This window comes from Dermochelys coriacea, chromosome 7 (assembly GCF_009764565.3).
Source record: "Dermochelys coriacea isolate rDerCor1 chromosome 7, rDerCor1.pri.v4, whole genome shotgun sequence".
NCBI lineage: Eukaryota > Metazoa > Chordata > Testudines > Dermochelyidae > Dermochelys > Dermochelys coriacea.
Window position 1 is genome coordinate 22962333 of NC_050074.1, and position 23284 is coordinate 22985616.

Sequence of the window (23284 nt, forward strand, 5' to 3'; positions counted from 1 at the left end):
CAAACCTGCACTCTCTCCCTCCACCATTCTAATCTAGATCAGGTCTCAACAGCCTCCACTTCCTTGTTAAAATGAGGACTCTCAAGGTCAGTCAGAATTTATAAGGCAGCCATTTCATCTTTTGTGCCTCTCTGGCTAGATTCCTCCTTAAAAGCTGCTGAACACTGAGGATTCTGCTCGGTTTGAAATGACCTGCCAACACCAAGGCCAATTAGGAGTTTTAGGGCGATGCACATTAGGGTTATTATAGGCGGCAGTTATGCAGCCAGAATAAATCTTAGTTGAACCTTTAAGTGGTGTCTGTAACTCAGATTTCCCCTTCTTGAAGTAGAAGCAAGAAGACAGACCTGCTCCCTAGAGAAATCTGCAGGGATTCAAGCAAACCAGCAATATCTCATTCAAAATGGGATTCTGCACTTACAAGGGTATGAGAGAACCAGGGCTACAACCATCAAAGATCACAAGAGCTGTTGTGTGTTACATACACACACTTGGTAAAGTCCAATTTAGTTTATTTAAAAAAAAATCAATCAGATTTTTCCATAGCTAGCTAGGACAGCTCTATGCTTTAGATCACAGCTAATTAGAAACTCAGAATGGCAGCAAGACTGAATTCAGATACTCCTGTTGCAAAGCACAGGCCCCTGCCACTAGGGCTAAAGGACAATCTCCTTTAGCTGTCAGAAATATACGACTGTTCTGACACACAGTCAAGCAGGTCCGATTCCAGACAGCTGAGGGCAGTGGGTTAAGATAAGCTAGTTTATTACTATCCACAAAACACAGAGTAATGTATCTAGAAGGAAGGCTGGGATGGAGGTCAGTAGTAGTAAGTCTTGAGGAGGATCTTCTGTGAATCTTAGGATCAAGCATGGGGAATTGCTTTGGTTGCAGTTCTTCTCTGACTGGGCTCCAAGGAGTTGCACTAGCTGCTACTAGGGATCATCTAACCCTCAAAACAGAACTGTTACGCCCACACTAAAGAACCTGGACTGCAAAGAGACATACCTGAGGTAGCTAAAAGGATTTCATAGCATTTGTTCAGAAATGTGTTTCCTTCTTGATAGTTTTTCTCATCCTGTGCTGCAATTTATAGATTCCAAATCCAGAAGAGATCATTGTGCCCATCTAGTCTGACCTCCTATATAACACAGGCCACAGAACGTTCCTCAAAATAATTCCAGAGCGTATTTTTTTAGAAATGCATCCAACCTTGATTTTAAAATCGACAGTGATGGAGAATCAACCACAAATTGTTCCAAGGGTTAATTATTGTCACTGTTAAAGCCTGAATACACAAGGATATAACTGGCAGCTGCTAGATCTGTGTGTTTAAACAGACGGAGAAAAAGCCTCAGGGGGCGTGACGAGAAAATGAAAAGGTGGTGGTGATGGATCCAACATAGATCTTTAGGTTTTAACATGTTCCAGTATACAGCAGCCCCACAATTCCAACAGAATATGTCTCTATAGAGAGATCAGTAGATGGCCAGAACATGGTAAAAACTTGCATTCAGAATGAAAACATGGTATATTCCACACCCCAGCCCAGAAGAGACTAGGGACAGAATCAAAACTTTGAGAGAGTTTATTGGTATGCAAGCGATTCAAGGCCTCAGCAGTTATTGAAAGAGAACACTGGAAGGGTGACTTGGTGTCCCTTTACTGCCACCAAGTGGAAATGTTTGCCAGTTTTGTGAAACCCTTCTCAATACAGCGGACAAGAGAGGCTCAGGAAAGGGCTCATCACTGGCAAATAACTGAGGAAGCATTTGTTACATTTTTCAGCCCCAATATAAAAAAGTGCTATAGCCAAGAATGACATCTCAATAATTGGAGCAGCAGCCGAGACGCTATATAAGAATATACAGAGCACACTCCACACTGGGCAGTGGTTTTGGTCTATGGAAGATGATTAATTTCTGGGCCCAGAAAATGAGGCAAATAACTGATTTCCTAGGTCCTAAGTGCAAAGGGTAGAGTATTATGGTGAGAAATCAGGACTGTATAAGCACCTGCTGTTTTGATCCTACTTATCAGACTCTTGCCTGCACTACTGGGTTTTAGAGAAAGAGAGAGTCACACTTAGCCAGCCTGAGAGAGTTTTCACCGATGGGTCACGACAAACTCATTCTCCTAGTGAATGCAAAAGACTTCATGGGAATCAAGTTCACTCAGGGCCACTAACCAACTGCAAAACCAACAACAGATTAGAGCGTCACACAGCCGGAGACATACTTTAAGGCAGCTATACGTATGTAGAGATATAAACATATAAAATACACTTCAAGAGTAGGGGTCAGCTCATTGACTTAATGGTAAGTAATGTGAATTATCAAGCAGGAGACCTAGGTTCAACTCTCAATCTGGGTATTTAGCTCCTTAAACAGGCAAATGACTTGCTGAACAACAAGAGGTAGCCTAGTACAACTCAATAGCAACACCTGCTGGAGCAACATTAATGAAGTTAAATTATTAAAAGGGTTTGTTTTACTAAAGCTGCAAGTTTTCATCATGTTTTATGAACAGAGAGTAAGACATTCCCTGCCTGAAAAGCTTAGTCCTGTCCTTCAAAGATGGGGAACATAGAATTTAACATTTGTGCACACACATTTTATCATCGGCATGTGCCTATCCCTGAGATTCAAGTTTGATTGTGAAGCAAAACATATTAAATTCATATTGGAGCAGATGAGCTGGAGGTGGTCTCCTCCAATTGCCTCAATCCTATCTGAACAATCCCTTGGGTATCCTGTGAACCAGCTTACTTTCTCGAGGGAATGGCCAGCATATCAACAACCTGTGGCCATAGTGCGTTTACCATGCACACCTGTCCCATCGCCACAAAACAGATAGGTAACCAAGATCATTAGAGTTGCTTTGCCTCAAGGTGCCTTAACAGATTCCTCATTAATACTAGGAAAGGACCCATTATAGCTAAGTTATAACACAGCTAATGGTCTCAGCTTAATTTGGGCAAGCAGAAAGTTATGCTGTACCTGGACTCATTGCAGTGAAAATATTAACTTCAAACTCCAGGTTTTGCCTCATCTCTGGAAAGTATGGCTGCCCACACAAATTACTTATAAGCCACTTCAAAGAAAATAATGCAGCAGAATAGCTCAGGTGGCTGAGAATGGGATAAAGAGCTTTTCATCTTTATATTATCAATTCCAATTTGGACCAAGGTCATAGTGAGCAGCAGTCTGGGAGCTACACGGGCTATCGAACAGCCATCAGATGGAAAGTTGAGTTGGTAGGTCTCAGGTTCAGTTACCAGTGGAGAAATGCCCACATTACTACAGGCACTGGTAGAGGCATCAAGTATTGACTGGGGCATGGATACTGAACTCTCCTCTTCCTCCTGGAGTTGGCTCTAGCACAGCGAGTCTTGTGCTCCACTCCTCAAGTGGAAAGGGGACTTCAGGACTGTCAAATTGATAACCCTGATGTGCACAAAGTTTAGAAAAATTAGACAATAAAATGATCAATTAAAGGATGAAACTCTTGACCAGGTGGGGATGTTTTGGAGAGAAGCAACTGCCTTCTATGAACAGAATTATAAGATGGGCTCAGGTTTAAACCATTTTAAAATGTAAAGATCATTTTCGACTAAAATTTTTTAAATATAAACAATGAAAGCTTCTTATGCCATTTTTAAAATCTGCACCCAAAAATGTCACATTTATACAGCGAGATGGGGGGGGGGGAATTGATGAGCTGAATTGGAATTGGCAGAAGTAAAATGTCTTGTCCCCCCCCAAAAAAGAGATTCCATTTACCTATTAAAATAAATTATATGGGATATTTCCTCATATATAGAGCTCTCGCTCTCTCACACACACAAAATATTAGCGGTCAAATATTTTGGAAAATAAATTTGCAAGTGTTAAATTGGGAAGAGAACAGGTTCTGTTGGAGCCAGTCACTCACATGTTGGGATTCTCGAATTTGCACAAGGGAAAAATCTACTAATATGGAGTGGTATGGTTTTAATATGTGGGTGTGCGTTATTACTGTAAGGGGAGCTGAATGTCAATGATCGCGTCTGTTCCAGTCATTGAAAAAAAAAAAAAAACTAACCAAACAAACCTACAGGTTTAGAAAAGACTGAGTCTGAAGATTTGTTTGCTAGATGAATGGTCTGAGCCAGGTAAGCCAATAGTGACTCCTCATATCCCAGAGCAGCTGAAGACCTACTCAATGTCTCAGAGGACGTATATGGAGGCCTGTCATATCTTTAATTTTAGGAGCACTGGAACTTTAACAAAGACATCATTTCTCCAAAGTGTTTATTTACCTCCAAAGTTTAATAGATGTTAAATGAAAAAAGTTTTTTAAAACTGTCATAACTAAAAGTCTTCCCCATCCTCTCAGTTGCTCAGGTTTTCACTCTCAACTCTTATGGTATCATTCCTCTAAGTTTTCCCATCACCAGAGTCTTCCAAGTAGATAGGGCCTGAATTTCAAATGTAACACAAAAGAAAATAAATCAGCACTCTTCCCTTCCCTCCCTCCACCCCCAATCTTTTAGGTCCACCTTATCCACTGTTTAAGTAAAAGCAAAAAAGGCACAAACTAACTGTTTCTCTCTTTAGCAGATGACTTTTAAAGAATTCTATTAACTTCATTATCTGATAAAAAAAACAATTAATACGTCAAATTCTGAACTCTACCAGCCTTCACAGAACTCCTTTTAAGCAGCATTACCACGCAAGGTTTACATATAATATATATCACATATACACAGAGAATCACAGTGAACAAGCACAGAACAATGCTATAGAATTATAATCAATGACATGATCCAAAAGCAGAAAGAATGCCAGCCATAAAAAAACAGCAGCAGGAGTCTGATTCACATGACTAGTTGATGCACCCTTCATTTATAATGCAGTTAGAGGGCTCTGATGATACAGGGATGGACTTTGTGGACAAAGTTGGACTGGTTGTAAGGAGGTCAGTTACTTCTGGAACACATATTTCTCACATCCTTCCTAACTGTGTAATATACATAGTAAATTCTTTCCAGGAGTTTGCATCAGGAAGTAGGAATGGTGCTCATGGAAAGACTATTTTAAAAACAGTGAAATTCCACTACACATGGGTATGTACAGACACAATTTGGAAGAAATTATACTGCTTCCAATAGGAAACTTTAAAATAAATAAATAAATATTTTTTTTAAAAAAACAACCAACAACCACCCAGACACCCAAGAGTTAACATTATTGGTTTCTCATCTAAATCCCTTCCAAGGAGGTTAAGCACACAATAGACTATCTAAAGCAACAGCTAGAGAGGCTGTTTGAAATTCCACACATGTGCCTCAGCAATGTATTTCTATTAATGTCCAGTGTGTGTCAGCATGAAGATAAGGTACCAACATCATGTCCAACCAGCCAGCTAGAGAATGGGACGCGGTGTAAAACATTGTCTGATACTTAAAGTCCCTGAGAACAGTGGCGCTTGCAATCTCACCCTCCACACACATGCACCTGATAACACCACCACCAAGAGAAGGCAACGCAATGAAACAGTCCTGCAGCTTTGAGGAAGAAAAGAGATTGAGAGCGAGGGAGCAGGAAGCTGGGAAGAAAGAAAAACTTGATCAGCCAAAAAAAAAAAAAAAAAAAAAAAAGAAGGAGGCAAGTTTCAGGTACCCAGCTTTGGCAGCTGTGCAGGAACGATAGGATGAAGCTACACTAACTGGGAGAAAAGTGGAATTTGCTCTTCACATCAACTTATTTAATCCTCATCTACTTTATTTTATTTTTAAAAAGTAAAACCACACACACACTCCTTACTGCTACTTTTTAATCTCTCCAACTACACCATGTACACTCACTATATCCCCCATAACGATACATAGATATTATTCCATCTCAAGGACAGGCTAATCGTCGTCATCCTTTGCAGTCCCCTCAGGAACACTTCATACAGGGCTTGTTGAGAAAGCAAAAACAAAACAAAAAGTTAATTAAGCTACCATGATGGAAGGGTGTGAAGTGGGAGGGCCTTGGTTAGATTTTGGGGTGTTTATGCAAGATGAAAGGAATTGGTCAAATGCAATGCTCACCACCTAGTTTCCACATTATCTAGAAACGCAGAGCTACCCACCAAGTTTTTCATTTCATGTAAGTTAGATCATTTGCTAGTATACTGTATACCCTTTAAATTCACCATCTCATCTTTCTCCCAACACTCCATACCCATCTCAATAACATCTTCCAGCCAGAAGGATCCCAAAAAGAATTACAAACTGTATTTCTAAGAATCATTGATCCAGGACTGAAATGCAGTCACTTCTGGGGTGGAACACAGCAGATATTCGACAGTATAACCAAATACTAAACTAAGTTCATATAAGACTCCAAACTCAAAATTATGAGAGGCAGAGCAATTGCCCAAACTGAAGTTACAGTAAGGCATTGAAAATAATACTTCTAATCTTACAAAAAGTGACATGGAATCTGTAGTGATTTTATATGAAGAATGGTACCTGCAGCAGCACCACACTGATTCAATAGTGACTCCAAAAAAAGGGCTACCCACTAAAACTTCAGTGTAATACTTGAAAAGTGGTGCTACTCTCTCAATTTGAAGAGCTGTAATGCCTAACCAGGCCTTCCATGTGGAATCAGAGCACTGGTACTCATGCCAGAAAATGACTGCTGGGAGTAAGAAGAACAGAATTTCACCTATGCCATGAAGTTGGGGCCTTTGGTTATACAGGGATGATAAAGGAGTAGCTTTGATGGATTCCTTCACCGTCAGATATCAATTTATTAGCCTTGCATTTGTCTGTCAATTGAACAATTTGTGGCCATGTCCTTTTTCCTCTGCTCCCCTCCTTCAGGGATGGGATAGCTTTGCTGTAACTCTAAAGCTAACCTGTTTTCACTTTATGGAACTTGTATAGGCAATGCACCAAGGATCATGGTGGAACAGGGAGTTCATACACTTTAACGCATCTGGAAATCAATGTCCCCACAGTCTTCTAGCCACTCTTTGGTGGCTTGTGACACACACTGTTTTTGGCACAATTTAAAGTTACTGCTCATGAAAGGTCCAAGACTATAAATAGAATGAGCTGCTATTGGTCAAAACAGAAATATCTTGACAGAACTAAGGACTGGAATACCTGTGAGTGCTCTATGGGAAGATTAAGGTGCATTGGCAGAGTGATATTGGATAAGCTTGCACAGTAGTGACTTGCACTGCTCTTGGCTCCAGCTACTGCAATTAGGCACTCACTGCTGTGAGCACTAAATTTACTCACAACATTATATTTTAGATGTTAAGGATTTTCCTCCAAAGAATCAGTGATTTATCCATCATTCCACAGCTCCAATAGAGAAGAGATTCTGAACCTCCCAAACCCATTGCAACCCCTGCTAGTGCAGGCTTTCTAAACCAGAACAAGCTATTTTGACAGTAGATTCTGTGGAGTGAGTGAACTTTGTAGCAAAAAAAAAACCACAAAATGCGAGAAAGGAAGCCAAGTCGAGCAGCCCAACAGATTACTTCAATTTGTTGCAGATGTATGATTTAAAAAGAGGCCAGCCCAGTGATAAGGTCCTCTAGCCAAGGCAGCTATAAAAACGTGAAGCTCACATTAGACCATCAGCTGCTGAAAACTGCACAAACCCTCCAAACACAAATTAACCTTCAGAGTCAGACGATAAAAGAAGACTACAGTAGCAGAAAATAGAAGTGATTTTTGGTGCATTTAAGGGGGAAAGAGAAAAAGATTGTTACAAACCTCTGATCACTAGTACTAGTACACTAGTACTAATCAACCTTAGAGTCACAGCCCAAAAGTGGGTCGCTAGAATATGTCAAAGGATCGCAAGGGCTGGCTGGGCTCAGCTCCCCAAATCCAAACATTGTGACCTGGTGCATAGGGTTACAACCTGCTTGGGTTTGGCCCAGCCACCCCTTCCTTCATAATGATGGAGGCCAGCTGGGCCAAAACTTGAGTGAATGGCGCCGTGGCCCTATGTGCCAGGTTGCAACACTACTCATGCAAATTTGGCCCTGACCAAACTGTGTGGCACTGTGACCCTGGAAGTCACAATACCCAGAGCAGGGAGCAAAGCCCAGCTAGCCCAAAAGGACAGGAATCAGGAGCAAGTGGTTGGTGTCACTTTTTCCAATCAATGATGGCCTCCGATGTAATCCCTGCCCTAGAGCAGGGCAACACCCGGTCTTCCATACTCCCCGTCTTGCCCTTCAGCCCAGGCCACATCAATGTACTTCTCCCCCACAGTCCAGGAACCTCCCCCGTCATACCGCCCATCTTGACCCCCAGATCTTCCCCCACAGCACCCACAGCTTCTTCTGGTCCTCAATTCCTTCCTCCAACCCCTCCTACTTTATTCTAAGCCCCCAAATTCCACATCTCTTTAACCTCTGCCCCTCATGCACCATGTTCCGGGGCTGTATTTTCTCTGTGGAGCTATCAGCCTACCACCCCTCCCCCAGACCCCTCTGTTCCATATCCTTCCCCAGTCTGCCCAGAACCCCAACTCCATCTTCACTACATCCCAGGTCCCTCAATCTCCACACTTCACCTCTAGGTGCCCAAATCCCTCCCACTCCTTACCCTCCGCTTCCATAAGCTATTGGGTGGGGGGAGGGAGCAAAGGGGCTGTGTGTTTTTCAGAGGCGTCTCAGCTCGCTGCCCCTCCATCCAGTTGTTCACATCTGGAGAACGTGAGTATATGAAGTATACTTATACTATACATAGAGTATATGAAATCATAGCTCCAGGCCCCCCACACACTGCCGATGGACCCCTATGAGGGAAGTGGGGAAAAAACTGGTCTGGGGGCATCACAGAGGTACCTCTGGATTGTGACAGGCCATCAGTGTTCACAAACGGGACCTGAACCCACGACACCAGCGGTTCTAAAACTTAATTACACTATGACCCCTTTCTAACAACAAAAATTACCACATGACCTCAAGGTGGGAAACTGAAGCCTGAGTCCGCCCGAGCCCAAGCCCCACCACCCCCGGTAGTGGGCCAAAGCAGAAGCCCAAAGAATTGAGTCCCGGGCAGGGGGCCTGTAAACCTGAGCCCCACAGCCCAGGCCTGAAACCAAAGCCTGAGCCCCACCGCCCAGGACTGAAGCCCTTGGGCAGTGAGGTTCGGGTTTGGGCACTGGACCCAAGAAAATCTAATGCCAGTCCATTAAAATGGAGTTGTGACCCATTTCGGGGTCCCAACCTACAGTTTGAGAACCGCAGCACTACACTATGGGTAGCTGCGAAAATAAACAGCACATAGGCAGCCTCTTATCCCTGCCAGATAATGCCTTTGCTGTCCCCCAGTATAAGAAGAGAAAAAGAGAAGTTTTGGCCAAGGACACCAGGTCAAATCCAGAGAAGTGCCATGGAGTCTTTAATGTCCATACAGAACAGACAGAGCATAAATCTAACCACATGGAATTCAGCTCATCAAAGACAAAGAGAGGGAAATTCTGGAGCTGTATTATCTAGCCCAGATTGCAATAAATTGTGGGGAGGCAGAGAGAGGAAGTCATGAAGCTGTACCGCCTGGTGATTTAATTCCCCCCGTTAATTTCTTGCAATAGATAGAGGAAAAGAACTGGAGCTACATAAACCAGTCCAGACCCCTCAGCAGAGACAGAGAGGCACATTTAAGAATGCTGAAAGCATAGCATTACAACTCCCATTTGACCACAATAGGAGGATGTTTCCATATCCCACATTACAGGGGGAGCCAATTCCAGCAGGCCTGCTGGCTAAGCCCTGGTCTACACTATATAGTTAGGTCGACATAAGGTAGCTTATATCGACCTACCTATGTCAGTGCACATACTACAGCCTTGCTCGTCCCGCCGCTGTAAGTGCCCTACTACACCGACATAATAACTCCGCCTCCAAGAGAGGCACAGGGCTTATGTCAGTGAAGTTAGGGTGATGCAGCGTCCATGGAGACACTGTTATATACATAGGCGCCAACTCCGTGGGTGCTCCGGGGCTGGAGCACCCACGGGGAAAAATTGGTGGGTGCTCTTCACCCACCAGCAGCTCCCCGCCCCAGCTCACCTCCGCCTCTGCTTCTCTCCCCTCTCCCCCAGCGCTTGCTGCCACGAAACAGCTGTTTCGCACGGCAAGTGCTGGGAGGGAGGAGGGAGAACGCGGCATGCCCGGGGAAGAGGTGGGGCCAGGGCCAGGATTTGGGGAGGAGTTGGAATGGGGGCGAGGAAGGGATGGAGGCTGAGCAGGGCCGGGGAGGCACAAGCACCCACCGGAGCTGGAGAAAGTTGGCGTCTATGGTTATATACACCCGCTGTTGGCTGTCATTCTTGTCAATTTCATTTTCACCAAGGAGCTGTGAAATTTACAAGAAAGTACTCCCTGCTCCCAGCAGGGCTGGTGCCGAGGAGCCAGGCTGCCCCACTCCCAGCAGAGAGGCAAGGAGCTGGGGCAGTGGGGAGCCCAGGCAGCTGCCGCACACCCAGTAGGGAAAATGGAGCCAAGAGTGGAGAGGGCTGCCAGGCTCCCAGCGGGGAGCACGGAATGGAGAGCAGGTGGGGGCAGCAGTGAGCGGAGCTGAGAGCCCCCCACACTGCCCCTCTTAGGTCAGTGGAAGTGGTCCTGCTGTGAATGAGCATCACCAACCAAAGGAGGCTAGTATGGACATGAATCACTGCAATAAATTACTGCTGAGGCTGTAAGTCGACCTAATATAGGTCGACTTAAGTTTTTAGGTCTAAAACAAACAAAAATATCACACAAAATAATATGCCAACTAGACAGATAACGTTGACTAAATTAGTATAATAGCCTTCACACCGGGCAACCTTGTTTTACTAAAAATAACTACGCAGTGAGAATAGTGGAATTTCTGTATAGCTAGAATGGTAACTGGTCTTCAGAATTATGCAATGAAGTGATAGTCTTCCAAATTACAGTCATCAGTGTGAAGGAATTGCCCAGTATTAAATCTCCCCACCAGCACAATATGGGGGAACGTGTCACTGGCAACCAAATGCCCTAGGCCTGCAGAAGGGCAGCTGCAACCCTAGTTGGTTGCTGAAGAATTGCAGCAAGCTGTACTTCTCTTTACCTCTCTCATTCTTACAAAGCTTAAGGCTACCAGACTCTCTAGATCTGCTACTGTCACCAACTGAAACAGGATCTGCTCATTAGAAGCACTGACTCGAAAGAAAGCACGAGTCACAGTCAGTCATTTGCCTAAGAAAGTTAGCAGCTAATCAGAACTTCTGGCCTGAAGCTGAACGAGGCTGCAGTAAAGAAGAAACCATGCTACGGATTTGTCTGTTGCTGGGTTCCACTTCAGGATAGATAATCAGATTTTTTTTAAAAATTGGATTTTTTTAAAAATTTAAATACATTTCTTTTTAAAAATTAACCTATGTAAAATTAAATTTTAAGTTATGAAAATGTATGTTAATGCTAAACTACTTATAATCTATTAAAGTCATTAAATTAAATAGTAATATTCAAGCTGCACATGTTTGCTGCCAAAATTTTGAATAAAGTCAAACCACTGAACTGGCAGAAGTCACTGACTAAGCACCTGGAATCGGAGTTTGTTGAAGTGTTATACCAGCTTTTGATAGCAGCAGCCTATTCCACAGGTACAGAGAGAATACTTTCTTCATTTCAGTTTATTCAACTAGTTCAGTTCAATGGCTAATTCACTGAAAGTTGAGAATGATGAAAAGTTAAAAAAAAAAAAAGCGCAGAATAGTTCATTCTTCTCCGCTAATTTATGAATAAAAATACGATATGACAAGGTGAGATCTACTAGTTCTAAAATCTTGAAGGACATAGCAACTAGAACCAGTTTAATTTATTAACTACAGATAATACTTTGTTTAATAAATCAGTTTTAAATGTAACATTTTTATAAATATGCTGGATATAAGTAAGTAAGTTTAAGGTATGTTTTTTACTAGCTAAATAAAACACTTAAAAATCTAGTAAATAAAAAAATGTGTCATTTTTATTGTTAGAAAACGGTGAAAGCAAAAAAATTAGGAATCTGAATAAAGTATGTTAAGCTATATAATTGCTTAAATTAATGTATACAAGTACAGTGTATCCTCCTGATTACCAAAAAGTAATTCTCATGCCAACCAAGAATCAACCTTTTTTTAGGAAAATAAAAATAGTCAAATGTAAAACAAGATTAAAAGTTATTTAAATCAACATATCCTGCTTCCTGATTTTTAAAAATAAATAAATTAAAAAAAAAAATCAATCCACATTGCCATTCCACCCACAAAGAAACTGCTGTTAAATGGAGAAACATCTCCAGTATTTAAAAAAAAAAACAAAACACAAAAAACCACAACGCACAACCAATGTGTAGAAACAAAATTCATGCTTTACAATGGTGCTGTGAGAGATACTGATCTAGCATTCATTGATGACAAATACAAAAGCAAAAACCCACACAGTCAGATTTCTAGAACCCTGCAAATCCGCGGGTACCCGCTTTATATCCGTGGACCATTTTTGCAGATAGCAGCACGGATGTGGATACAAATTCTGTATCAGCGCAGGGCTCCAACGGTAAGAGCCGGGCAGATAGCTGTGAGGAACCAAGGCACAGTCCCTCCACCTGCCCTGGGCAGAGGTGCCTGGGGCGGGGGGTGTCAGGGACACAGGGCAGGGGCTGCTCGGGCCCCCTGACCAGGGAAGGTGGAGGGTCTACCACATGGCTCCCCACAGCTGCCCGTCCTGCTCTTACCATGGACAGGCTGCAGTGCCGAGCCACCCCACCTCACCATTTCAGAGGCCACTTTCAGCACCAGCTCAGCTATATCTATTTCTGATACCAGCAGTCAGCAACAGGGACATTCACTAATGTAAATCCTAGCTTGTATAACTGTAATACAGCAAGCAAGATTAGTTTTAAACATAAACAATTGCCTGGAAGCTGATACAAGCTTTGCACCGACAGACTGACTGAATCTTTCCCCTCCTCCTGTGGGACCAAAGGGGAAAGGCAACTCCTCATCTGATCATCTCCCACCTTTCCATACAGAAGCCTTGCCTACACTGACAAATTTCTCAAACTGTCCTTCCACTGTATTAACAATGGTGGTTAAACTTGCATGAACTGGCCATTGGCGTTTTAAACAGTGTCACCTAGATCTGCTTTGAGTTGGGTTAGAAAAACAAAACACTGGTTAAAATGCCAATGGCCAGTCTATGCTCGCATTCCCACTGCTAGTACAACAGTGGGGAGTTTTCAGAGATCTACCAATGTAGACAAGGTTCAAGAGCTTGGAGTTCTGCAACACATAAGGCCAGCTCCAAAAATCCAAGACCGTGGTCATGACCAAGACCAACATTCATGCTTACTTCATTCCAATCTCAGGAAAAAACTTAAGAGCAACTAGGTTATTTCTTTGCATGAGGTGTGACCCAAAGAATTGGACTGCCCATGATTACTTACAGTCACCATATACCTGAGCAATTAGAGAGGGCACAAACCACAACATTTGGTTACGATTACCCCCAGTCCAAATTCCAATGTAGGCTCATCTCGAGAGCGAGTGAGCAAGAATCAGTGGATATCAGATTTTCTGCCCAGCTGGCAGAGCACGGCCAAGAACACACTTCATGAGAAGCCACCATTCTACACACAGCACGAGGAATTTCATCCCAGCAGATGAGGAGGTCTGCTTCCACCTTAGCTCATTTCCACACAGCAACACAATGCCTTCTGCTCACATGGGGAAAAAAATCTAGTTATGTGAGGTCCGAGTCTACCCTCACCCATTCTGAATTCACCCTTTTCTCTTAAGGGGTGGGAGGGGCCATGGGAAGAAAGACTTTTGGGTCAATAAATCTGACAACCATTATTCTGGGGGGATTAAACAGGGAGATAAAAACTTCAGGGCTTTGCACAAATCATATTAGTTCAATTCTCAAATCCGGGTTATGCTTCTTTTCAAAGTATTAATTTCATTTATTCTATTTGCTCTCCCTCTATCCTGATAACACTGGTGCACACAGCCCCTGAACGAGATCCTCCTATAAAATAGGTTATAATCCTCCCTTTCTAGAGTGGTAATGAGATGTCTTCGCTTAATCGTGTTTATTTCCTGCCTGCTTCTCCCCATCCCTATCCTACATTGATTTGTTTCAAACCTTTTGGTTAAAGTCAGCAGGCCTGAAAAGTCACTGCTTCTGACTGGGTGGCTGACAGATGCATGCTAAATGGCCCCAGCAGATTAAGGAGATGTGTGCAGGCAGCCTCACTTGCAAAGTTGTTGTTGTTGTTTTGGTAAAAATACAAGAATTAGGAGAGGAGAAAAGATTGTGGTTACATAGAGACAAAGACGAAAGAAAAGGTATCTGGTTTAGAGAGAGGTGGGACTATGCAGGGCTAAACCAAGGGACAGAATAAGGGAAAAACTGATTAGGAAGCTGTAATCCTAGCCCCGCATGCTAAAATAAAAAGGGCTCATAAGAACAGCTACATCTGTTCTCTGCCATTTGATAGCACCTTTCATGTGAGAATCAAAGCACTTTACAAACACCGATTAAGAATCAGAGCCCCTCTGTGAGGTACTGCACATATAATCACCATTGTACTGGATGTTTATATTATGAAGCACCTATGGGACCTGATCAGCATCAGAGCCCTGTTGTGCTAGATGCTGTACAAAGATACAGGAAGAATCCACTATATGTAGAGAGGAGTTAAGAGTTCATGCTTAGAGACTGTTTCCATCCCAGCTGGTTCCACACAATGGTGCAACACCTATGGCTCCTTAAAGGGTAAAGTTAGTAGTGCTGTGAAGTTCCTGCCATGAAGGGTTTCCTATGTAAGAAGTTTTACAACTAGAGAAACAGGGACCAAAAGGATAAGTAACTTGTCCAATTTTAAAAAAAAAAAAAAAAAAAAAAAAAAAGGAGCTCTTGCCAGAGTTTAGAATAGAAACCAGGGGGACCTTACTCCCAGAGTCCTGATCCAACCACTAAACCACATATTTTCTCTGCTTGTTCTAAATTGAGGCCCTCCTATAAATAATGACTTAATTACATACATAAGCCTGCAATAGGGTCCATTACTGATGGATGTGATGATCTATACCTCGGGGGAAACACCCTACACCCCTATGTTCATTTTGATAAAATGACTGTGTGGTATCCAATGCAAAGTTTGTCATGTTGGGTGTCTTCGGAAGGCTCATGATGCATTGAGCATGGTTGTTACAGTGATGTTATAGTAACTGTTACAGTAATGTTATGGTAAGGTTATAATTTCATATATGTAGTTATGCGGCTGAAAATGTATTCTCATGATTTAAAGCAAGCCCATGCAAAAACTCTCCACAGCCCTGATGAGGCAGTTCACACCTCGTCAGGGCATGGATGGGACAAACCCAGCCCAGCCTCACAGGAACAATGGACACTGGCTTAGGCAGGAACAAAAGAATCTGTTAGACCCTTGAGGGAGTCACCCCCTTCCTTTGGGTAGTTTGGAACTGCGATGGGGTAATGCTCACCTGAGTCTGAAGGGAGGTGGAGGAGGAGAAAAAGGCAAAGCCATGAGGAAATAAAGGACACGATAAAAGGGAAAGACATTTTGCCATGCTCTCTCTCTTCCACATACATCTACAGACATCACTATCACAAAGCAACTGAACCACTGATTAAAGGGGAGAGGCTGGCTGAAGAGCCAGCCTGTGCTGAGAAGCCTCTAAGTTTGTAAAGACATTGAAAGCGTTAAGGTCAGTTTAGAATGCATTTTGCTTTTATTTCATTTGACCAAATCTGACTTGTTATTGATCTTTACAGTTAATAAATCTATTTATTTTACGTGAAGCAGTGCGTTTGGTTTGCAGTGTGTCAGAGGCTCCCCTTGGGATAACAAGCCTGGTACTTTTCAATTTCTTTGTTAAATTGACGAACTTATATAAGCTTGCAGTGTCCAGTGGGCATAACTGAACACTACAAGATGGAGATTCGTAGGGTTGTTTCTAGGACCGGAGATACTGGCTAGTGTCATTCACTTGCAAGTAACTGGGAGCAGCTTACATGCCAGACCCTGTGCATGAACAGCCCAAGAGTGGGGGTTCTCACAGCAAAACAGGGTAAGGTTGGCTCCCAGAGTCAAGGATTGGAGTGGCCTAGCAGATCACTGGTTCAGACAACACCAGAGGGGAACGTCACAATTGGTTAGTGTGTTTCTGATCACAGGAAAGCATACAATCCAATAAGACTGAATCATCATCTTACACAAATACTATTAATAAAGGTCAGTGGATGAAAACTGTAAAGAACACAGATCAAATATCAAGTGCCTTTCAGCATAATCAATCAAAATGAAATTGTTTAAAATATAGCTGTTGTATTCAGGTTTATGGCCTACAAGTGGCATGGTAAAGAGAGAACATGGCTACATAGTAGAGCTGCCTACTCAAGAGAAGGGTATTAAAAGCCAAATTATTTCAGCACCAAGAGCTTACAGCAAATCTAGAAGAAATTAGCTTTCCAACAATATGTGGCATGATCTTCAAGTCCTAATACATTTTGAATAGCTGAAGGCAGACAACTCAGTTGCCCCAAATAAAACAACAATCCCATTTTTTTTTGACACTCTTCTTGTGTAACAGCACAGAACACCTGAAAAGTTTACTCCCCCTGGCTTCTGTGTGCATGACAGTGCAATCTTGACTGGCTGTATAATACAATCAATACCCATAAAACCACATACACACTACTGTTTATCATATGAAGTTAGGAGCAAGAGAGAAGGCAGAGGGGTCAAAGGATGGCCCAAGTCCATCACTCCCCTCATATTCCAGGCTTGAGGACAAGAGCCAACACTCAGCCACCATTCCAGACTAAGGGACGAAGGAGCTGGAAAACGGAGGAATCCTGACAAACAAGGATACTGAGAAGTGAGAGCTACCATTCAAGTAATACAAGGAACTGCAAGAGGGGGTCCTGGGCCTCCAAAGACTAACTGGGAAGTTTTGGGGTGATGTGGAAAGACATTCATTCCTAACAAACAAAGGTCAGGCAGTTTGAGGAGCCAGAGTGATGAACCTTATATTCAAAGGATTCCTGGAATTGAGAGGAAATAAACCATGTAAGAGTCCCCATAGTAAAGAGTTGACACATTATCCAGGAACAAATAGCCAGCACCCTTGCCTGACTCTTGTCAGAACAAAGTAGACAACCCAAAATTTCTCATTGATTTCTAAGGTTCTCGGATTTGTTTCATGTCAGTGATCAATGGAGGAGACTACACAGCAATAAACTTTACCACAGTTTCTCTAACACCACATTCTGGGCATAAACTGCATATTCACTACTTACTTTCCATGGGTTACCCAAGAAAAATCCGATTTCAACCCGCTTTGTGTTTGCAAACTGTCACATACCCAGCAACTCCACGATTCGTACTCTGGAGGATTAAAGTGCAACACTCTGATGTGATTACAACATTTGTGCATAAAAGGTAGGTCTACACTGCAATTAAAACACCCATGCCAGGATCGGATCAGCTGATTCAAGCATGCGGGGCTCAAGCTGTGGTGCTGTTTTACTGGGGTATAGATGTTCAGGCTCAGGCTGGAGCCCTGGGAAGGAGGAAGGTCCCAGAGCCTGGGCTCGAGCCCAAATGTCTACACCACAATTAAATAGCCCCGTAGCCCAAGCCCAAATTGGCAATGAAGGAGCTGCAGATGTTTGTTTAATGTAGTGTAGATATACCCCAAGAGTCAGGTCCTAGCTTGTTCCAGCCATAAGGGCACATTTCAGTGATAATGCTGACACACCTCAGTCACATTCTTCCCAGACAGCTCTTGTGTCTCTCACTCCAGGAGAGAGGGCTCTCTCACTGAGCAATGCCATCTCCTCAGATTTAGAAATTAATTCATTGCCAATTTCTACAAAGGTCTGTTAATTACATTTATGAAAGGAACTATCACCCTCCTAGTGGGAATGGAGTAAGTGCTACTTACCCAGATGCACAGCTCTTACCTGCCTTAGATAGCAACTCCTTTTTTGTATTTAACCCTTCCACCAGAGAGATCTTTAGACTCTGCTGTTTCTCAAAAGGAAATCACTTGCCTCACAGGGGTCACTTATGAACCACATCAGGGAGATCAATATCAAAAGGCAGCAGGCTAGCATGTTGGCTCAATAATAAATTATGATAGCTGTTCCAAAGTGCTTCATAACCAAGTTACACCTCACTACCCCACCAGAAGGCAAGTATCAACACCAATTTACAGATGGAAAAATGGAGGCACAGAGGGATTTGTGATTTAACCAAACCACACAGCAAATCAGTTTGGGGGGGCGGGGGGAGTGGGGCATGGGAAAAAGAGGAAGGGATAAAACAGGAATAGAACCTAGAACTCAACTCCCAGCCCTGTTCCCTCCCTCATCTAGACATTGTCCTTTTAACAAGTAAATGTGACTCTCGGTGAATTAGTCTAAATATCCACCTCACTTTCTACTGATAACCAGGACCAGTTTCACTGTAGCAAGCATCATCCTCACATTGTTATAACGGGACAGCTCATGCCACTACAGTTAAGAACAAGAAGCCAGTTCTTGTAAGACACTACTCCTGACTCTTCAGGTGTTCTTGCAACTTTACTCAACAGTCCAGATACAGCAAAGTTGAGACAGGTCAAGTTTGTACCTACATCAAAATACCCATTTCACACGCGTAGTAGCTTAGCAGAGCTCCATCCAGCCCAGGCTGCCACAATGCTAGTCCCTCCCAACCCTACATTTGCAGCAGGCTCTCTTGCCAGCCATCTCCACTCCACTCTCCCACAGACAATGCTCCCACCTGCATGTAGCCAGATGCTATACCATTCTCATAAAAGCTCAGCCTAAGGTTAGTTACATGACAGACTTGCCAACTACAGCATAAGCCAAAAAGCAGGTGAAGTGTTATGAGATGATGACTACCATGGACTTGGGACTAAGCAGCAGTTGCTGAACTCATTCCACAAATAAATGGCATTTAACTGATCCCTCAAAGGGGAAAGGTTTCAGGCCCTCCTCCTGCCTGGGAATATGTTGCTTTGTACCTACCATCCGAGTTGCTTTCTGCCTCTCTTCATTGGTGCTGTTCTTTTCCCGTTGCAGGTTTGTATTGAGACACTCGCTGCCTGCCTCACGTTCCCTCTTGGCCAGCCGGAGCAGTTCCTCTTGGACCAGTGCCTGCTCTCGCTCATACCTGCATCAGTGCCAAAGAAAGGCAGAGAGAAGGTGCTCAGCAACAGGCTCATGGGATAACCTGTCCTACCCTTAGCCAGGAACAGAAAGAGGTGTGATTTACTTGGGACAAAGCCTGCTCACAACTCCCAGGGTTCTGTGGGAATTCTGGAGCACCATGAACTGTAAAGGTGACCTGAAAGTTCAGTGCTGAACAATTTAAAAAACAAGGGGGCACAAAGCACATAAACCTATAGTTCAGTTAGGTCTGGCTCTTAAACACTTGACAGTCACCTCAAAACAGTCAGAATAAAGGATTTAATAAACTATATATAAAGCTGCTTTAAAAAAATAAGATGCAGGCCACAAAAAAAGAAGTTTGTCTGCCTAGCTGAATTTTACTACCACCACTACCTTAGCTATTTGCTTTGCTGGCCTGTGAGATAGAAGGAGCCCTCTGCAGAGTAAGTGGGATGATTGATGTCGGGGAAGCAACCTTGAGACATGTCCACAGTCTAAGCATCTGAACCTGAAGGACCACTATGGAGCAAATTTAGTGCACCTAGATTTGTCTACACTGCAATAAAAGACTGCAACATGGCCACAGCCAGCCAAAGTCAGAGGACTTGGGCTTACGCTGCAGGATTAAAAATTGCAGGGTAAATGTTCAGGCTTCGACTGGAGCCCAGGCTCTGAGACCCACCCCCTTCACAGGATTTCAGAGCCCAGTCTGAAACCTAAGGGTCTACACTGACATTTTTAGCCCTGCCACCCAACTCAATTGACCCCGGCTCTGAGACTCAGAGCTGCCGGTATTGTTTTTCGCAGTGTATTCATACCCCAAGTGACTGCCACTCAGACCCTGGGAGTTCCACATGCACAGAGGAACAGGCTCATCAGTACACAAGAGACCCAGTGGACCTCTATGCCACTTTCTTTCTTTCTCTGCAGCATTCACTACAGCATCTGTCCAGAAACAGCTGAGTAAGCCAGGACTGAAGACTACCAGCAATTCTGATTTCACCATCTCTTTAAAGAACAGAACAGAACCAACTTCCCAGAGAGTTCACTAGGTGCGTCAGACACACAGTTATGGACAGTGGGTTTGATGCACTGCTTTTACAAGCTTAAATAATCAACAATAGCACTGAAGAGGACTCATTTTCATAATCCCCAAAGCTGGACTTGTGTGACATGCAGAGAAAGCATGGACACAGTAAGGAGAATTCAGAGTAGCAGCCGTGTTAGTCTGTATTCGCAAAAAGAAAAGGAGTACTTGTGGCACCTTAGAGACTAACAAATTTATTAGAGCATAAGCTTTTGTGAGCTACAGCTCACTTCATCGGATGCAAGGAGAATGTAATGCAGCAAAGGAAGAACAGGAAAAGGCAGTTAGAGAAACTAGAAAAACATATGGCAACAGTTTTATAAACAGACAACCCTCCTCAATAGGGAAGTTAGACCTCCTACTGTCCTCCACCCTTGGAAAAAGCAGCAGAGACTCCTGAGGGGGAGATACAGCAAGGACCACATTTCACACAACTCATCTCATTCTCACTGTACCTTTACATGCACTGACACCTTGTTAAGCCAAAATGCCCCATACAGGAAAAACCCACAGCACAGTGGAAAAGGCTGGCAACCACCAGGTCTAGTGGAGCAGACATCAGGAGACGAAGCTGATGGTGTCTGGACAAACATTATTTCAGGTATAACTACAGAGATTCTCACTCATATGCAGAGTTAATCTGATCAATAGATTTGAGGTCTGGGCAGAAGTTTCTTCAAGGACTCAACAACAAGAGTCTTAGGGGTTTTCACTTTCCTCAGGAGGCAAGAACAGGCAGACACAACTTTAGGCTCCAGTGGACATGTGTTTCACATGATTTTCTGTGGGTAGTGGAGAAAGCATTCTTCGCTCCTCCGACGTTTCTCTAAACACACCTTCCCATGGTTCCCAGCCCCCTTACCTGTCTCAAACCCCAGAGTCACGTGCTCTCTCAACAAAAGATGCCCAGTGGCCTTTGCCTACATTAAGATCTCATTGAAAACATACTACGCAACAACACATACAATCATCACTGCTCTGAACTCTAGAATGCAGCATTACACAGGGCATGTATGTGGCCCAGGCAGCACAGGTGGCTGTCTCCTGACAGGAAGACCATCCCCCTACCTTTTGTAGAGGTCCTCCTCCGCCTCAGAGGGCTTCTGACCAGAGCTACTGGCAGTTGGTGGATGGATTCCTGAAGAGAGGAACAGAAGCAAGTGATGACTGTGGAAGAAAACACTGGCTACCATCGCTTCATGAGAACGGACATCAGAAGGAAGAGGAAAATTCTCAACCAATGAGCAACACTCTACGAAGGGAGCACTCAGTACAATAAGAAAAGTCAAGGGGAAAAAAAGAAAAAACTTTTCAAAAGTTTTATGGCTGAATTTAGCGTTCATGTAAGCGAGTGGCTGACAATACTGCCTTGAACAAGGCATAATGACAGTGTTAGGCAAGCTTCCTCCCTCTGAGGATACTGATGCACTTCAACCCTGACTCATCTCAAGCGCTCATGTTATTTTAACCTATTTTACACCCCTTTTCCCCAGTTCTGCAAAAGCATCTCTCTCCAAACCTGCTGCATCCTTTGTTATTCCAGCACTGGTCTCTCCTAAGTAGAGAGCAAATTATAAAGTGGTTTGGGACATTCACAGACAGGGACAAGGATGAGGCACCACTAAACCCACTTTTAAACAAGACTTCGGCCACAAATGAATGCTGGTCTCTAGCAGGAAAGGAATGATTCACCAACGCTCTGCTGCACTCTGGATCCCAGAATGTTCCCGTTTAAGGCTTTTATGGGAGCAATGACAGATGTACCAACAATATACATTTGAGCACCATTGAGTAAAACAAGAATCAGCTGACTTGAATGAGAAAACAAGTAATTAAGCATGCAGCTAAATAGCTGAGCTTTGCCAGTTTCTCCTCTTCTCTTTCTGGTAATAGCTAGTGTCAGCCAATGAAATTTTTCTCTTCTGAACCTGCAGAATAACATGACATACATACAGCAGATTCCCTGTCCACTGAAAGGAGCTGATATGACTAATGCCCTTTTAGAAACATGGTTGTAAGTAATACTCTGAACTGCTACCATACCTGTCATCCAAAGATCTCAAAAGAACCTTACCACACATTAATGAAGTCACACAAATATTTGAGGAAATGGATATTACTACTGTTCCACACATAGGGAAAACAGGGAGGCACTGAAAAGTTAGATGACTTCTTTAGAGTCATACAGATTCACTGACAGAGCCAGAAACAGAACCCAAGATTCCCAACCATTCTAGTTACCATACAACGTTGTCTATCTCACCCAAAAAAGCTTTCTTGCAACAATATGAATGCCCAATCTGTGTAATCACACTGATACCCAGACAAGTGGAAATGCCACTCAACATAACAAGCGTGTCCTGACAAGGTACAACTATGTTATAAAGGCATTAACCACACCTCAGTGACCACAGTGTCAAAATTTTAGACTGCAGACACAGCGCAGACTGACAATACCTGTAGTAGACTTGGGCTTCCCTTTTGCAGCTTGTGGTGATGATGCAGTGCCATAGGATGAGGGAGAAGGAAAGGAAGATGGTCTCTGGTCCCCTTTAAGTTGAGAAGTTTCCTTCATTCGGTTCACTACATCTTCAGAGAGCTAGAGCAATTTGTTGGGAAGACATTAAGTTAGTCAATTCTTGATTTTTATTTTGCATTAAGAGGAGTTTTCAACAGGTAATTATTTTTTAATCCTGCTTCAAAATACTGCTAGTTATGCTATTTTAAAACATTATCTGAGAGCAAGTTATCTGTTGTTGAATTCACATTCAGCAAATATATTACATCAGGAAGTGATGGAGTTCAAGTAATTGAGTCTTAAGGCTATATTAGACAACGAACTAGAGGACAAACTATAAGGAACAATCCTGTACGCACCAGGGGAGAGAGGGAGGCAGGGAAGGATCATTACTTAGTAGATCTTCAGTTTCTATTTTTATAAGTCTAGGCAGAGTTTTCCACATAACA

General features: G+C 43.2%; 1 protein-coding gene across 12 annotated transcripts in view; it reads right to left on the reverse strand.

Annotated features, from left to right (window-relative positions):
* Positions 1 to 23284, reverse strand: part of CHCHD6 (coiled-coil-helix-coiled-coil-helix domain containing 6) — a 202524-nt gene that overhangs the window by 174830 nt on the left and 4410 nt on the right. For all 12 annotated transcript variants that reach the window (XM_043519169.1, XM_043519167.1, XM_043519172.1 and 9 more), the window contains exons 2-4: positions 22775 to 22916; positions 21386 to 21455; positions 19087 to 19231 (exon numbers count right to left, since the gene is read on the reverse strand). In XM_043519169.1, coding sequence (XP_043375104.1) covers positions 19087 to 19231; positions 21386 to 21455; positions 22775 to 22892 — 333 coding nt within the window. In that variant the 5' untranslated portion in view covers positions 22893 to 22916. The remainder of the gene's footprint in view (positions 1 to 19086; positions 19232 to 21385; positions 21456 to 22774; positions 22917 to 23284) is intronic.